The sequence below is a fragment of the Sus scrofa genome, chromosome 4 (assembly GCF_054392235.1).
Source record: "Sus scrofa isolate SSC_HxYL_T2T_F1_AM1 chromosome 4, Sscrofa_HxYL_maternal_Yorkshire_Landrace_v2.0, whole genome shotgun sequence".
NCBI lineage: Eukaryota > Metazoa > Chordata > Mammalia > Artiodactyla > Suidae > Sus > Sus scrofa.
In genome coordinates, this window is record NC_139386.1 from 51,334,768 (window position 1) to 51,350,723 (window position 15,956).

A 15,956-nucleotide genomic window follows, 5' to 3' on the forward strand; every position below is an offset into this window, starting at 1 on the left:
TTGATATGTGGGAGGTCTGTCTTTCAAATTTGGAGGTGGCTATCTGAATGAAATGGAAATGTTCTTTGGTCACAGATTAAAGACTATTCATAATCTCTGGTAAACTCCACTGCCTCAGTGCTGTAGCCTTTATCTGTGGAAGGTACATAGAAAGAAACTAAATTAAACTAAAAATCTCCATGATTTAAAGTTCTAATTTCCAGCATTTCATTTAGCAAATTTACCTTTGTTTTCTTTAGTTGAATAACAGCTTCAAGGAAAGTTATATCTTCAAATATTCTCAGAACAGGTTCAAGTTCTATTAAACATTCTAAATAAGAAAAAAATTGAGTTCAGATTACCTTTAATCATTAAAATGAAAAACATAAGTGGTAACATTTAATTGATAAGGCTCTAGGTCAATTTTTCCCCAAATTGATGACATTCAACTGTCTTCCAAGCCTTTATTACAGGCATAAAGATAAACATACAGATCAAAGGAATAGAACTGAGAGTCTAAAAATAAGTCCTTCAAATTATGGTCTACTGTTTTTTGACAAAGCTGCTAAGGAAATTCAATGGAGAAAGGACAGTCTTTTCAACAAATGGTACTAGGACAGTTGGATATCTGAAACAGATAAATTTAGACTCTTAACACCATACACAGAACTAACTTGAAATGGACTATGATGCACCTAAATGTAAATATAGGAAAAAAAATCTTCATAACCTTGGATTACATAAATAATTCATAGCTACAACATCAGAAACAGGATCAGAAACATTTTTGATAATTAGACTTCAAAATCAGATAATTAGATAATTTGATAATTAGACTTCAACATCAGAAACAGGATCAGAAACATTTTTGATAATTAGAGTTCAAAAAAATTGAAAAGTTCTGCATTTCAAAAGATGCTATTAAGAAAAATGAAAAGACAAGCCCCAGACTAGGAGAACACTTTTACACATCATGTATCTGCTAAAAAACTTATATCTAGAATATAAAAAGAACTTTGACAGCTTAGTAAATAACCCGATTCAAAAATGGGTAAGAGACTGAATTTCACCAAAGGAGATACAAACAGCTAAAAAGCACATGAAAATGTGTTTAACACCAGAGTTCCCAATGGGGCACAGTGGGTTAAGAATCAGTCTGTGGTGGTTAGGTTCACTGCAGAGGCATGGATTTGATCCCCAGCCTGGTGCAGTGAGTTAAAGGTTCCATTGCTGCTGTAGCTGTGACTCAGATTCAATCCCTGGCCAGGGAACTTCCACAGGCCGTGGTTGCAGCCACTGAAAAAAACAGCTGTGCTTAACACCATTAGTCATTAGGAAATGTAAATTAAAACAGTGAAGTGTGTCACTCCATACCCACTAAAATGGCTATACTTAAAACGACAGACAGTGAGTATTGACAATTATGTAGAGAAACTGAAAACCTCACACATTGCTGGTGGGAATGTATCACGATATGGCCACTTTGGAAAAACAGATGGTCAGTTTCTTAAAAATTAAAGATAAATGTACCATACAACCAAGAAATCCCACTCATAGGTAGTTACCTAAGAGAAATGAAAATATATATTCACACACAGACTTTCATATGAACAGTCATAGCAGCATTATGCAGAATAGCCAACAAGTGGAAACCTTCATAATCACTCTTATTATTACCACTTACTATTACTGCTACTACTACTACTAAAATATATGAACAAGGGAGAGGCCAAGGCTTCAAGATGTAAAATTGAGCATCATTAACATATAGATGATATATAAAACCAGTCTGGACTAGATCATCTGGGGAGAATACAGACAGCAAATAGTAAGTGACCCACATTAGAGCTCTGAGGCATTCCAACAGTTAGAAATTGAGCAGAGGAAGAGAAAAATAGATTAAGAAAGAGAGGACAATAGGGAATATAGTCTCTTGTGTCCTGGGAGCCATCAGAAGTGAAGTTTCAAGGAGAAACATTCAGCCATATTTAATGTGCAGACAGGCCAAATGAGATAAGGATTTTCCAGTACTGCCATTCTTGGTAACTTGAGCAAATGTAGCTAGAGTGGAGATATGAAAACACTGATCTAAGCTTTTAAAAAATGAATTAGAAGGGAAGAAGTAGAGACATTATGGACAATTCCTACAAGGTATTAGATCTAAATGGGAGTAGAAAAATGAGGTAGTAGCTGAAGGATGACAGGGTCAAGAATTTTTTCCTATATAAAGATAGGAAATAATAATAGAATATATCTGTATGACAGTTGAATGATCCAGTTGGTGGGCAGAGATTGGCAATCAAAGAGCAGAGAGAATATAAGGAACAGAATGCTAGAGAAAGGAAGGGAATGGTATCCAAAGCACAAGTAATACTGTACATTTGTGTTCAGTATAAGGATACTTTTTTCCATTGTAAAAGATAAGGTAGGAAAGAGAGATAAAGTACAACCAAGTTTGTAGATATGGTAATGGAACTATGAGGGAGTTCTCTTTCATTGTTTCTATTTTCCCAATGCTCAAATGAAATATGGTGCATGGCGTTTAGGAGGTTTAAGAAGAGAGGACAACGTACAGTATGCATTAGCCCTATCTTCCCTTCCTAAGTTCAGAATCTATTAAGAAAAGCCACACAATAATGATAGATGTGATCAAAATATCACTCTTATTACTAAAGCTAATTGGAATATGTCCCTTTTTAGATCTGTAGCTGATGAACTTGGCAATACTTTGCCCCTATAGTTGACAGTTTTACTCACTAAGCCACAGGCCTCACCTGCTTCTACATGGGGAAGCAGAAAATGTAAGCATCCTTAATCAAGCTTACTTTTTTAGAAAAATGAAAAAGGACTAGATAAGTATGCCTATTTTTTCTCCAAAATTAGCAAATGACAAGGACTGCTAAGGGGCAGATAGAAGCTGGAAATGTTGTTCCGATGCTTTCCCTCTTGGGGGTGGAAATGGAATTTCATCTTTACTGGGGAACAGGAAGAATGAGACTTATGCATCTCCTACAGTAGTACAAGATGATCATCTAAGTCAGTAATTCTCAAACTTTTAGGTCTCGGAACTCTTCAAAATTATTGTGTATCCCAAAATGCTTTTGTATATGTCAATATACAATACCGTTAATGTACAAATATCTATTGATATTTAGTATATTAGAAATTAAAAAGGAAAATTTTAAAACATCAGAGAATATGAGAACACATTATATTATCTATTGGAGCAATGATATCATCACACTTCATTTAATCTCTGGAAAAACCCACTATTTTTCCATAAGATGAGAATAAAAAGGGAAAATAATATAATATTTATTATTTCAAAAACAATTAATTTTGTGAACCCCTTATAAAAAGTCACAGGGGAGTTCCGGTTTTGTGGCTCACAGGTTAAGAACTTGATGTCTCTGTGAGGATGTGGGTTTGATCCCTGGCTTCACTCAGTGAATTAAGGATCTGATGTTGCGACAAGCTGTGGTATAGGTCACAGATGTGGCTTGGATCTGGTGCTGCTAGGACTGTGGCATTGACTGCAGCTGCAGTTCTGATTTGATCCCTGACCTGGTGCCACCGTAAAAAGAAAAAAAAAAGTCTCAGGGACCAACCCCACCCTCAGGGGTCTTTGCACCACACTTTAAGAACAGCTGATCTCTGAGAATCGAATAGCAGCTACATTTGAGAAACATAGCAGAATTGCTAAGCAGTGGGGTTTTTTTTTTTTTTTTTTTTGTCTTTTTAGGGCCGCACCCACAGCATATGGAGATTTCCAGGCTAGGGGTCTAATCGGAGCTACAGCTGCCAGCCTACATCACAGCCTCAGCAATACAGGATCCGAGCCGCCTCTGCAACCTACACCACAGCTCATGACAACACCGGATCCTTAACCCAATGAGCGAGGCCAAGGATCAAACTTGCAACCTCATGGTTCCTAGTTGGATTCATTTCCACTGTGCCATGATGGGAACTCCGCTAAGTAGTGTTTAATGCCCAGTTTTAGCCATTAATTTAGAGAGAAACCGATTAATTCCACTCTGGCTAAGATGAAGCAACAAGGACTGATTTACCCTCCTTCCTCCAACAACCATTAGACAGACAAAATACATGAAACAGTGGTTTTCAGGACACTAGATATATGGAGGTGAGCCTTAAAATAGCGTGACTGCTCAGGCTTACTGCCTTGAGAGAGTTTCCAATTGCACTATAGGGACAGAAAAGTCAGGTGGAGCACAGTGGATGCTCAGAGTTGAGGAGACAGGACTGAGAATTAAGGTAGGCAGAGGCAGATAGAGTTAATTGGACAGAGTACCAAAGAGGAGAGGTACACAGAGAACTCTTAGATATCTGCAGAGGGTTCCTCTTAAATATTCAGCAGCACTGATCAGCGCAGGGTAGAGAAGTCCGTAAGCCAAAAGCCAGTGACTTCGATGAACAATAGGGAAAAACAAGAAAAGTACATATTGCCTGATGGCATGAGCTTCAGAAAAGCTAGAATCTTTAGGAAATGGAGAAGAAATCAGTAACAGTTTGGAAATGGCACTGAGGACAAATACACACACACACACACACACACACACACACACACACACACACACACACACGCATGCACGCACACCCCCCGCCCCTTACATGGCTCTGGGAAATAAGAGATAAAATGTTAATCCATTATTATAGCAACTTTTTTTTTTTTTTAAATTACAGTGCTAATAAGAACTGGGCCTAAGTTTTCAATGGGAAATATATTTCATTGCTATTTTAGCTGGAAAGAGGATTCCCAGTCTATAGCTTGTCTTTCTATTTTTTTTTTTTTTGCCTGCGCCTGCGTCATTCATAAGTTTCTGGGCCAGGAATCTAACCTAAGCCACAGCAGTGACAATGCTAAAAGCTTAAATGCTGTGCCACCAGGGAATTCCATTTTTTTTTTTCTTTTTCTTTTTTGGCCATGGTGTGCAGTGGCTTGATGTGGGATCTCAGTTTCCAGATCAGGGACTCAGACCGCAGCAGTGAAAGCGATGAATCCTAACCACTGAACCACCAGGGAACTTCACTTTCATTTCACTTTTTTAATAGAATCTTTCTAAGTGCAAAAGTTTTCAATTTTTTTCAAAGTCTAATTATCAACAATTTTTTTCATTGGATCTTGTTTTTGATGTCATATATAAGACTTCTTTGCTTAACCCAAGGTCATGAAGATTTCCTCTGATTTTCTATTTAGGTGATGATCCATTCTACCTCAGAAAAAAAATCTGAATTCTATCTGACTTTCCAATCTCCAAGAATAGCACTTTAATTAAAAAACTCCTACAAGAGTCTCCTAGTTGATTTATGACTCTACTCTTGCTCCTCTCCAATCAAATTTTTTTTTTTTTTGTCTTTTTAGGGTTGCACATGCAGCATATGGAGGTTCCCAGGCTAGGGGTCGAATTGGAACTGTAGCTACCAGTCTACATCACAGCCACAGCAACACCGGATTCGAGCCATGTCTGTGACCTACACCACAGCTCACAGCAACGATGGGTTCTTAACCCACTGAGTGAGGCCAGGGATTGAAACTGCATCCTCATGGATACTAATTGGGCTCACTACCACCGAGCCAGGACAGGAACTCCTCCAATCAATTTTATAAATAGCAGCATGTGATAGCTCCTAAATTTAAATTTAATCATGTCATTTCTATGAAAAACTCACTTTAAAGGCCTTCCACTGTATAGGGAATAAATTTCTAATATTTTTATGATAGTCAACAGCCTCTCCTTGATACTTCAATCTCATCTTATAAAATAAAAACAATTCGATTAAAAAGAAAAACTTTGTGTTATCTAACGTGTTATTTTTCAAGGAATATTTCATTTACAACATATTCACTATTTTTGTATTTCAAAAGATTAAACTGTATGCTAACTTAAGAAAGATGGTCTTTCATCTGGATTTTGTGCCCATCCACTTTCTATTAGAGAGATCATCAGTGCTCGATGAGGTATATCAAACGGCAAACTTTCTTCGCTAGTGTCAGGTCGATGTCCTTGTGACACGCTATACATAATCTGCAAAGGATTGGTGACTTCTGTCAAAACAAATATATTTCATTCATTAGAAATACATTATGATCTAATATATTAAATATATTCTAAAGCCAACCAAATGAAAGTGAGGGAATCTTAAAACCTTAGGAATAATTTATTACCTCCCCTTCTGTTAAAGGAATATTTATATCCCAGCTATTGCCAGACTTGGCTGCCTCTTGTGGAAAGAGTTTATATCTTTACCTCTTTAATTCTGGGCTTGGCAATGTGATTTGATTTGGCCAATGGAGTATGAAGAGAGCAGGGCATAACAGAGCTTGGCAGAGCTGAGTAGAACTTAACAGAACCAAGAAGGGCCATAGCAACTAAAATCTAATGTGAATGAGAAATAAACGTTTAGTTTGTAAGCTATTGAGATTTTGGGGTTGTTACACAGCAAAATGACCTAAATAAACCTCAAAAAAGAAAGAGACAGTATTATCAGAAAATTTAAAAATTATTCTTCAATGTTTGCTGGTCTTTATAGAAGGAGAACTAATTAAATATTCATATAAAGAATTTTATAGCTGGAAAGAATCTTAGAAATAAAAACTCAAAATTTTATTTTGCAGATGAAAAAAATAAGGACTCAAGAGACTTAGTGCCTTAATAGAGGTAATAACTATCAGAACAAGAAGAAACTACATTTTTCTGACCTTTAATTCTGTACCTTTCAATATATCATAGAGTCACATTGATAAATTATTATGTTTTTCTAGTGTTTTCCACAAAATGAATGGTAGAGAGATTTAAAACAAGTGAGTATGGGAGTTCCTGTTGTGGCTCAGTGGTTAACGAGTCCGACTAGGAACCATGAGGTTGTGGGTTCGATCCCTGGCCTTGCTCAGTGGGTTAAGGATCCGGCGTTGCTGTGGCTGTGGTGTAGGCCAGCTGCTACAGCTCTGATTAGACCTCTAGCCTAGGAACTTTCATATGCTGCGGCAGCAGCCCAAGAAATGGCAAAAAGACAATAAATAAATAAATAAATAAATAAATAAATAAATAAAACAAGTGAGTAAGACTTGCCAAAATGATATCATCTGAAAAAAGGAAGCCAAAGTACACTTACCTTCAAAAGGCTGTTTTCTGGATAAGACTTCCCATGTGATAACTGCATAACTGTTTAAGATAAAATACATATGTATATATATACAGTACATTATAAACTAGCATAATAAACTAAAATAGTACTGAATTTAAAAGCTGACTGTAGAGACAGGTAGTGAAATGCTGCTTAAAGAATCACTATATAGAACTAAGATGATGAATGTTCATATATAGTTTTGTTTTGAAGGGGAATTAACTCAATTTGAAAAATTAGGAAGTTATTGTAATGAAAACTTGAAGTTATAGGCAAGGATAACTTGTGAGTGACTCTTGAACACATTAAGCTATGCCCTCTAATTACATGATTCTATTATTCACACAAAGAGTAATAAAAAACTCTCCCAGGTAGCCCTATTCTACAGATTTTTTTTTGGTGGTAAGTACCATCTCCTTTGGTAGTGTTAAGTGTTAATCACACTGTTTCTCTCCCCTTATCAATGTCATATGATAAAGATCCTTGGATATTATATTATAAATTAATAGAACAATAAGAAATACCTTAATATTTTTTAAGGATGTAAAAGTGGCTTAAAGCAAGGCATCTTTAATTTGAAAAATATTAACCACTATCTCTAATTTATTTTCATCAAACTCAGACAAGCATAAAAATCATACTTTTAAAATGTAGCTTCAAAATTTTTATTTTGTAGACAAGATTAACTCTGAGGAAAAGTAATATACTGTACCTATATATATCATGCTTGACAGTAGCCCTTGATTTTTGTCCAGGTTCATAGTTTTCAGGTGGCATATAGATAATTGTCCCTCCTTCTGGAGCAGATTTAATACTTCGTGATTGTGAGAGGGACATCATACGCCATTTTGATAAACCAAAATCTGCAATCTGTAAGGGAAAAGAATAATTGATTTATGAATTTTCTCTTAAACCTAAGAATTGACTGAATTTGTTTATATTTGGATTTGAGGCCACAGTAAATGCTATATATATATTAATATTTTATTTCTATATATTTCACCAGTTTCTTAACAAACTGGATTCCATAGTGCTGAATCCAACAACTCTAGAAGCAATAGCAATTTGGAGTTTAGCATAATATCACAGGTTTAAAAAGAGAGACTAAGTTTTGAAAAATTAAACAGGAGTATTTTTTGCCTTTTATTCTGAATGAGTATATATATTGAATACTTTACTTTTTTTGGTTGCATCTGTGGCATATAGAAATTCTTGGGCCAGGGACTAAACTTGAGTCACAGCAGTGACATGAACCACTGCAGTGACAATGCCGGATCCTTAAGCCACTGAGCCCCAGGAGAACTCCTGAATACTCTGCTTTTTATGACAAACGGCTTTGTGTCATGTGCTTTTAAAATTTATCCATATCTCACAGAACTGCTAAACTATTCATATCTAATATTATCACTGGGTTCTATTTACAATTCAGGTTTATGTGTTCTTATTTATAATCTGCTAAAAATAGTATCCTTAAATTTTGAAATAAATAAAATTCCTATATGACTTATGCCTACCACAAAAGAATATCTGTTGACAACAGTATAATTAGCATATAAAGCATATTTATGTTCATGACAAGGATTGCCTAAAAAACTATCAGTGACAACCATTCTGTACTTTTGACATGTCCTTTAGAGTTTTATTTCATTTGCAAATTTTGTTCAGATACTACACAATATCTTATAATTCTCTAAACTATCTAACAAAATGTTCCTTAAAAAGTGGGGCACACAAATGTAAGAACAGAAACAATATTTAGTGAAAAAAGTGTAGGAAAACTCTGAAGACATTTAAATTATTTAGACATTTAATTCAAATTATTTAGACCACTACACAATTTAGGAGTCAACAAGGTGGACTGAGCTCCATCAGGACACCATTTGTGTTTTAATCATTTAACTCTTAAAATATTTACTACTTTTAAGAGATAAAATAATTTATCTAGTGTTCAGATGAATTTGAGATTAAAAAGAATTATGGCCTCAATCCAAAAGGGGAGGGGTTGACTATATGAATCTTTCATACATTGTCATAATAAAAGGGTAGGTCTAAGAAAAATAAAATAGAAAAGATGAAAAGGAAACATTGTGCCAATACATGAAGAGCTAAACTGGACTAACTTCTAAAGGCAATACAGTATGTGTTCTGGAACATGGATTCTGGAGCCTTGATTTTTTTTTTTTTTTTTTGCTTTTTAGGGCCCACCAGCAGCATATGGAGGTTCCCAGGCTAGGGGTCCAACCAGAGCTGTAGCCACTGGCCTATGCCATAGCCAGAGCAATGCCAGATCCGAGCCACATCTGTGACCTACATCACAGCTCATGGCAAAGCCAGATCCTTAATCCACTGAGTGATGCCAGGGATCCAACCTGCGTCCTCAAGGATGCTAGTCAGATTCGTTTCCCCTGAGCCATGATGGGAACTCCTAGAACCTTAATTATTTTAGACTTACATTCTAATTCAACCACTTCATTAGCTGGGTGACCTTGAGCACATTTTCTAATTTCTCTGTGCCTCAGATTACCCATCTTTAAACTGAGGATAGTAACAGTAAATATAACACAGAGTTTTACTGAGAAAATTAAACCAGTTATTCTAAGCAAAGCACTCAGAACAATATTTGGCACTTAGTAAGTCACCCATGTGTATTTTTAATGTTTTGTATAAAGGAATAAACCTCTAAAAGTTGTACTTATTCATACAATACCAAAAAGCACATTATGTACTTTCAGGGCCTTTAATCACTTTTAGGTGGTATTAAGACTTTGGGGACCATGTATCTCACTTATTCCTAGCTCTTATTCCTCCTACTCACCCTTTTAAAAGCAAAAAAGAGTATTCCAGCTGCACATCTGCTAAGATAACATGCATTACTACGAGAAGTAAAGTTTATTTTTGTGCCAGAGTGAAAAATGCTAAAAATAAATTGGGGACATGGTCCATGCAAACTAACAGGCTAAATATTGGTTTGTTTATAGTGCTGGAGAAAATGTATTCTGAGCTTACTTCCTTATGTACTCCTTTTACTTCATCTCTGTGTTTTCAAACCTATACCAGAAAACTTAATCAGAATTCCCTCTATCAGCTAATTTAGTCTGTCTTTCACATGGAACCATATTTTTCCTTTTCTCTATTACCAACACCACTAACAAGAGATATGACTCATTAAATCTGCATCTTCCACAGAAGGAAAAAAGGGAAAAATATGATGAAAGGAATATGAGTTCCATGACTTCTTGAAGGTCCTAATATATTTAGTATTCAGCAATGAAAACAGAGAATAGAAAGTTTGTTATTCTACACATGATCTTAACATCCATTTAAAAGCTAAAGTTTCTATTTTTTTGTCTTTTCAGGGCCTCACTGGTGGCATATGGAAGTTCCCAGGCTAGGGGTCCAATCAGCTGTAGCCGCTGGCCTACACCACAGCTACAGCAACATGGGATCCCAGCCGCGTCTGCGACCTACACCACAGCTCATGGCAATGCTGGATCCTTAACCCACTGAGCCAGGCCAGGGATCTAACCCGCAACCTCATGGTTCCTAGTTGGAGTCGTTTTTGCTGAGCCATGATGGGAACTCCAAATGTTCTTTTTTAATAATTTTAAAAAAAAGCAGTCAAAAGCAGTGGGGTTTGGAGTTCTCATCCTGGCACAGCGGAAACGAATCCGACTATGAACCATGAGGTTGCAGGTTTGATCCCCGGCTTCGCTCAGTGGGTTAAGGATCTGGCCTTGCCGTGAGCTGAGGTGCAGGCCACAAACACAGCTCAGATTCTGTGTTACTGGGGCTGTGGCAGGCAGCTGTAGCTCTGATTAGACCCCTAGTCAGGGAACCTCCATACGCTGCGAGTGCAGTCCTAAAAAGCAAAAAAAAAAAAAAAAAAGGAACAGGAATTTATTATATAGCACAGGAAACTATATTCAGTACCTTATAATAACACATACAGGTAAATAACATGAAAAAATATGTAACTGTGTCACTTTGCTGTACACCTGAAACTAATACAGTATTGTAAATCAATTAATGTCAATTAAAAAAAGATTAAAAAATTAGAAAAATTGAAACACACTACTCATAAAAACAATCCATGATCCTATCACCCTACTAGAATAGCTAAGCTATGAAGAATAACTTCTACGTATTCTGTTTTCTACCTAGGACTGAGAGGATAGTAGAGAAAGCAAATATAGTACATACGAATATTTATTTCAATTAAGACTATCACTGGTTCATCTGTATCTAAGGTACAGTAATAGACTTTTTAAAAATCTATTTCTCACAAGATTTTTTTGTACTATTTTCAAAGATTTTTTTTTGCACTTAAAGGCCCTTCCAAGAAGATCAGATAACTGTTACCTTTTCTTTTCTTTCCTTTTTATTTTAGGGCTGCACCCATGGCATATGGAGGTTCCCAGGCTAAGGAATAAGAGCTACAGCTGCCAGCCTATGCCACAGCCACAGCAACACAGGATCTGAGCTGCATCTGTGACCTACACCACAGCTCATGTCAATGCTGTATCCTTAACCCACTAAGCGAGGCCAGGGATCGAACACTCAACCTCCTGGTTCCTAGTTGGATTAGTTTCCACTGGACCTTGACAGGAACTCCATTGTTACTTTTTCTTGAGTTGTGGATAAATTTTGACTTTTAAGGCACATTTATAAAATAAAAATTAGGGACACATAGGATGATAAAGAAGAATGCCACTCAGTATTTTGTAAAAACTATATGGGAAAAAAATCTGAAAAAGAATGAATATATGGAAGTTTCCATCACAGCTCAGTGGTTAACAAACCCAACTAGCATCCATGAGGACGCAGGTTCAATACCTGGCCTCAATCAGTGGGTTAAGGTGCCGGTGCTGCTGTGAGTTGTGGTGTAGGTCGCAGACATGCCTTGGTTCACAAGTTGCTGTGGCCCTGGAGTAGGCCTGCAGCTACAGCTCTGATTCGACCCCTAGCCTGGAAATCTTCAGGTTGTGGGTGTGGCCCTAAAAAGACCAAAACAAAAAAAAAAAAAAAAAAAAAAGAAGGAATATATGTATGTGTATAACTGAATCACTTTGCTGTGATAACATATCTGAAAATAACATATCACTGTAAAGCAACTATATTCCAATAAAAAAGAATGTCACTGTCTTATAAGAACAGTACTAGAAAGGTAACAATTCTGTATGTGCTAAAACTAATAAAAACTAAAAAAACCCCACACAATAGAATTTAAAAAACTACATTAAATTATATTCTTTTCAAAGAAAGGCCAAGGGTACCCTACTGATCAATGAAAAAGAGAAAGTAGGAATAATCACCTATTACTCTGCTTCTGTTTTCACTATCAAGAATAGTTTTCAGGAGTTCCTGTTGTGGTACAGCAGAAACAAATATGACTAGGAACCATGAGGTTGTGGGTTCAATCCCTGGCCTTGCTCAGTGGGTTAAGGAACTGGCGCTGCCATGAGCTGTGGTGTAGGTCAGAGATGTGGCTCAGATCTGGCGTTGCTGTGGCTGTGGCTGTGGCCAGCAGCTCCAATTAGAACCCTAGCCTGGGAGCCTCCATATGCCGCTGGTGTGGCCCTGAAAAGACAAAAAAAAAAAAAAAGAATACTTTTCAGACTGAGATGATAAAAATAAATCCAAAGAGAATGGAGTTCATAAAATACAAATCTCAGGTCATTTAATACATATATTTTAGGTTAGTTAGAATATTTGTGCACTACATATTATGAGAAAACCAAATGCCATTTTGATTTTATTTTTTATTTTTTCATCTTTTTAGGGTCACGCTCACAGCATATGGAAATTCCCAAGCCAGAGGTCTAAGCCACAGCCACAGCAACATGGGATCTGAGCCGTTTCTACAAACTATACCACAGCTCACAGTAATGCTGGATCCTTAACCCACTGAGCAAGGCCAGGAATTGAACATGCATCCTCATGGATACTCGTTGGGTTTGTTACTACTGAGCCATAATGGAACTCCTGATACTGATTTTTAAACAGGAAAAAAAAAATGTTGATTTTTGCAAATCTACATGCTGATAGAAAATATTCTTAAATAAAGGTTAAAAAAAATAGAAGATTTAATGAAAGGGGTACTTCAAAGAGCCAGAAAGAATTGATGAAAAATTATACCAGAAATTCTAGACAAGTTATAGAAGGACTTGAGCTCACCAAAATCACAACTAACTGGTGAACAACCATGAACAAAGTAGACTGTAAGCTACCAAAAAAGATATACTACACTGAACAATGAAGAAGCAGCCACAACAGGGTGGTAGGAAGAGCATTTTCACAATATTAAAAATCCCATACATGCCAGGTGGGCATATGACAAACAGGAAAATCACTATTTTAGAGGCTCTCCCACAGGAGTGTGAGTTCCAATCCCCAGGGTTTGGCATTGCGAAGAGGAGCCCCCAAAGTATTTGGTGTTGAAGGTCAGTGGGGCTTGACTACAGGAGCTCGACAGCACTGGGGAAAACAAAGACTCCACTCTTGGAAGGCGCACACATGGTATGACGTGCACTGGGTCCCATGGCAAAGCAGGGCCTCTACATGAATCAGGGCCAGACCTACCTAGAGTCTTGGAGGGTCTTCTGGGAAAGCAGGGGTCAGCTGTAACTCACTATGAGGGCAGGACACAGGAGGCAGAAGACTCAGGGAATAATCATCAGTGTGAGCTCCACTAGAGGCTGCCATTTTGGAAAAATCTGGCCCCACCCAACAACTGCATGCAGGCATGACTGTTGAGAAGCCTCAGACAAAACAATAAACAGGGTGGGAACACAGCCCCACCTACCAGAGGGATAAGACTCAGCTCCACCCACCAGTGGGCAGGTATCAGTTCCTCCCACCAGGAAGCCTGCCACAAGCCACTATATAAACATCATCCACAAGAAGACACCAGAAGCAAGAATGGCTACACTGCAGCCTGCAAAAAGAAAACTACAAACAAAGAAAGCTGGACAAAAAGAAATAGCAGAGAAATATTCTCTGGAAGAAGGAACAAGATAAAACCTAGAAGAACAGATAAGTGAAGTGGAGATAAGCAACCTAAATGAAAAAGACTTTACAGTAATGATAGTAAGGATATCCAAGATCATGGAAAAATACTGGAGGCAAAGATCAAGAAATTACAAGAAATATTTAACAAAGAATTCATAGTTACAAGAAACTTTTAACAAAGAATTAGGAGATTTAAAGAACAAATAAGCACAGATGAACAGAACAATCAAAATGAAGAGTTCACTATATGGAACTGACAGCAGAATATAGGCTCACCAGTAAAGGCAAACATAATAAAGGTAGGAAATCATCCACATGCAAATATGATATCGAAACCATCAACTGTGAGAATAGGAGAGTACAAATGCATGATGCTGGAGATGCATTTGCAGTTAAGAAACCAGCAACAGGAGGTTCCCATTGTGACGTAGCAGAAACGAATCCAACTAGTATCAATGAGGATGCAGGTTTGAACCCTGGCCTCGCTCAGTGGGTTAAGGATCCGGTGCTGCTATGAGCTGTGCTGTAGGTCACAGATGAGGCATGGTTCTGGCATTGTTGTGGATTGACTGTAGTTGTGGCTGTGGCTGTGGCTGTGGCTGGCAGATGTAACTGATTTGACCCCTAGCCTGGGAACTTCCATATGCCATGGTCATGGCCCTGAAAAGCAAAAAAAAAAAAAAAAAAAAAAAAAGAAAGACAGAAAGAAGAGAAACCAGCATCATAAAAACAATCCTGTATAGGGAGCTCCTGTTATGATGCAGTGGAAACAAATCTGACTAGTATCTGTGAGGATGTGGGTTCAATCCCTGGCCTTGCTCAGTGGGTTGGGAATCCAGCGCTGCCATGAACTGTGGTGTAGGTTGCAGACACAGCTTGGATCCCATGTGTAGGCCAGCAGCTGTAGCTCTGATTCGACCCCTAGTCTGGGAACATCTATATGCTGCAGGTGTGGCCCTAAAAAGCAAAAAACACCCAAAAAACAATCCTTCATATATATAAAGGATGGTAACTGCAAATGAAAACTTCATGGTAACCACAATAGATACATACACAGTTAAGAAAAAGCAATCCAACACAACACTAATAGTAGTCATCAAACCACAAACAAGGAGAACAAAAGAGGAAGGGAAGGAAAAGACCAATAAAAACAAATCCTAGGGACAAGTAACAAAAAAACCCACAATGATCCAAGGAGTTCCCATCATGGCTCAGTGGTTAATGAACCTGACTAGTATCCATTAGGATGTGGGTTCAATCCCTGGCCTTGCTCAGTGGGTTAAGGATCTGACATTGCCCTGAGCTATGGCACAGGTGACAGATGTGGCTCCGATCCTGTGTTGCTGTGGCTGTGGTGTAGGCCAGCAGCTACAGCTCTGATTCAACCTCTAGACTGGGAACCTCCATATGCTGTGGGTGCAACCCTAAAAAGACAAAAAGCAAAAACAAACAAACAAACAAAAAACCCTATGGGATGCAGCAAAAGCAATCTTCCAAGACTAAACCAGGAAGAAATAGAAAATATGAATAGACCAATAAAAAGTATTGAAGTTGCCATTGTGATTTTAAAACTGACAACAAACAAAAGTCCAGGACCAGATGGCTTCGCAGGAGAATTCTATCACACATTTAGAGAAGAGTTAACACCTATCCTTGTGAAATTCTTCCAAAAAACTTCAGAGGAAGGAAAACTCCCAAACTCTTTTTATGAGGCCATGATCATGCTGATACCTAAACCAGATACCACTAAAAAAAGAAAATTATAGGCCAATATGACTGATGAATATAGATGCAAAAACCCTAAAGAAAATACTAGCAAACTGAAT

The 15,956-nt window shown here is 37.5% G+C and overlaps 1 protein-coding gene across 11 annotated transcripts in view; it reads right to left on the bottom strand.

The window, feature by feature from the left end:
- The window catches only part of RIPK2 (receptor interacting serine/threonine kinase 2), a 47,990-nt gene that overhangs the window by 7,545 nt on the left and 24,489 nt on the right, over window positions 1-15,956 (bottom strand). For 6 of the 11 annotated variants that reach the window (XR_014843022.1, XR_014843021.1, XR_014843020.1 and 3 more), the window contains 4 exons: window positions 7,835-7,992; window positions 7,111-7,160; window positions 5,882-6,043; window positions 225-310 (listed from right to left, as the gene is read on the bottom strand). Coding sequence is in view for 6 of the 11 variants with exons in the window: in XM_085021105.1 (XP_084877231.1) it covers window positions 225-310; window positions 5,882-6,043; window positions 7,111-7,160; window positions 7,835-7,992 (456 nt within the window). In the remaining 5 variants the exon portion in view is untranslated. The remainder of the gene's footprint in view (window positions 1-224; window positions 311-5,881; window positions 6,044-7,110; window positions 7,161-7,834; window positions 7,993-15,956) is intronic. The other 5 variants (XR_014843024.1, XR_014843023.1, XM_085021109.1 and 2 more) reach the window with 1 other exon arrangement.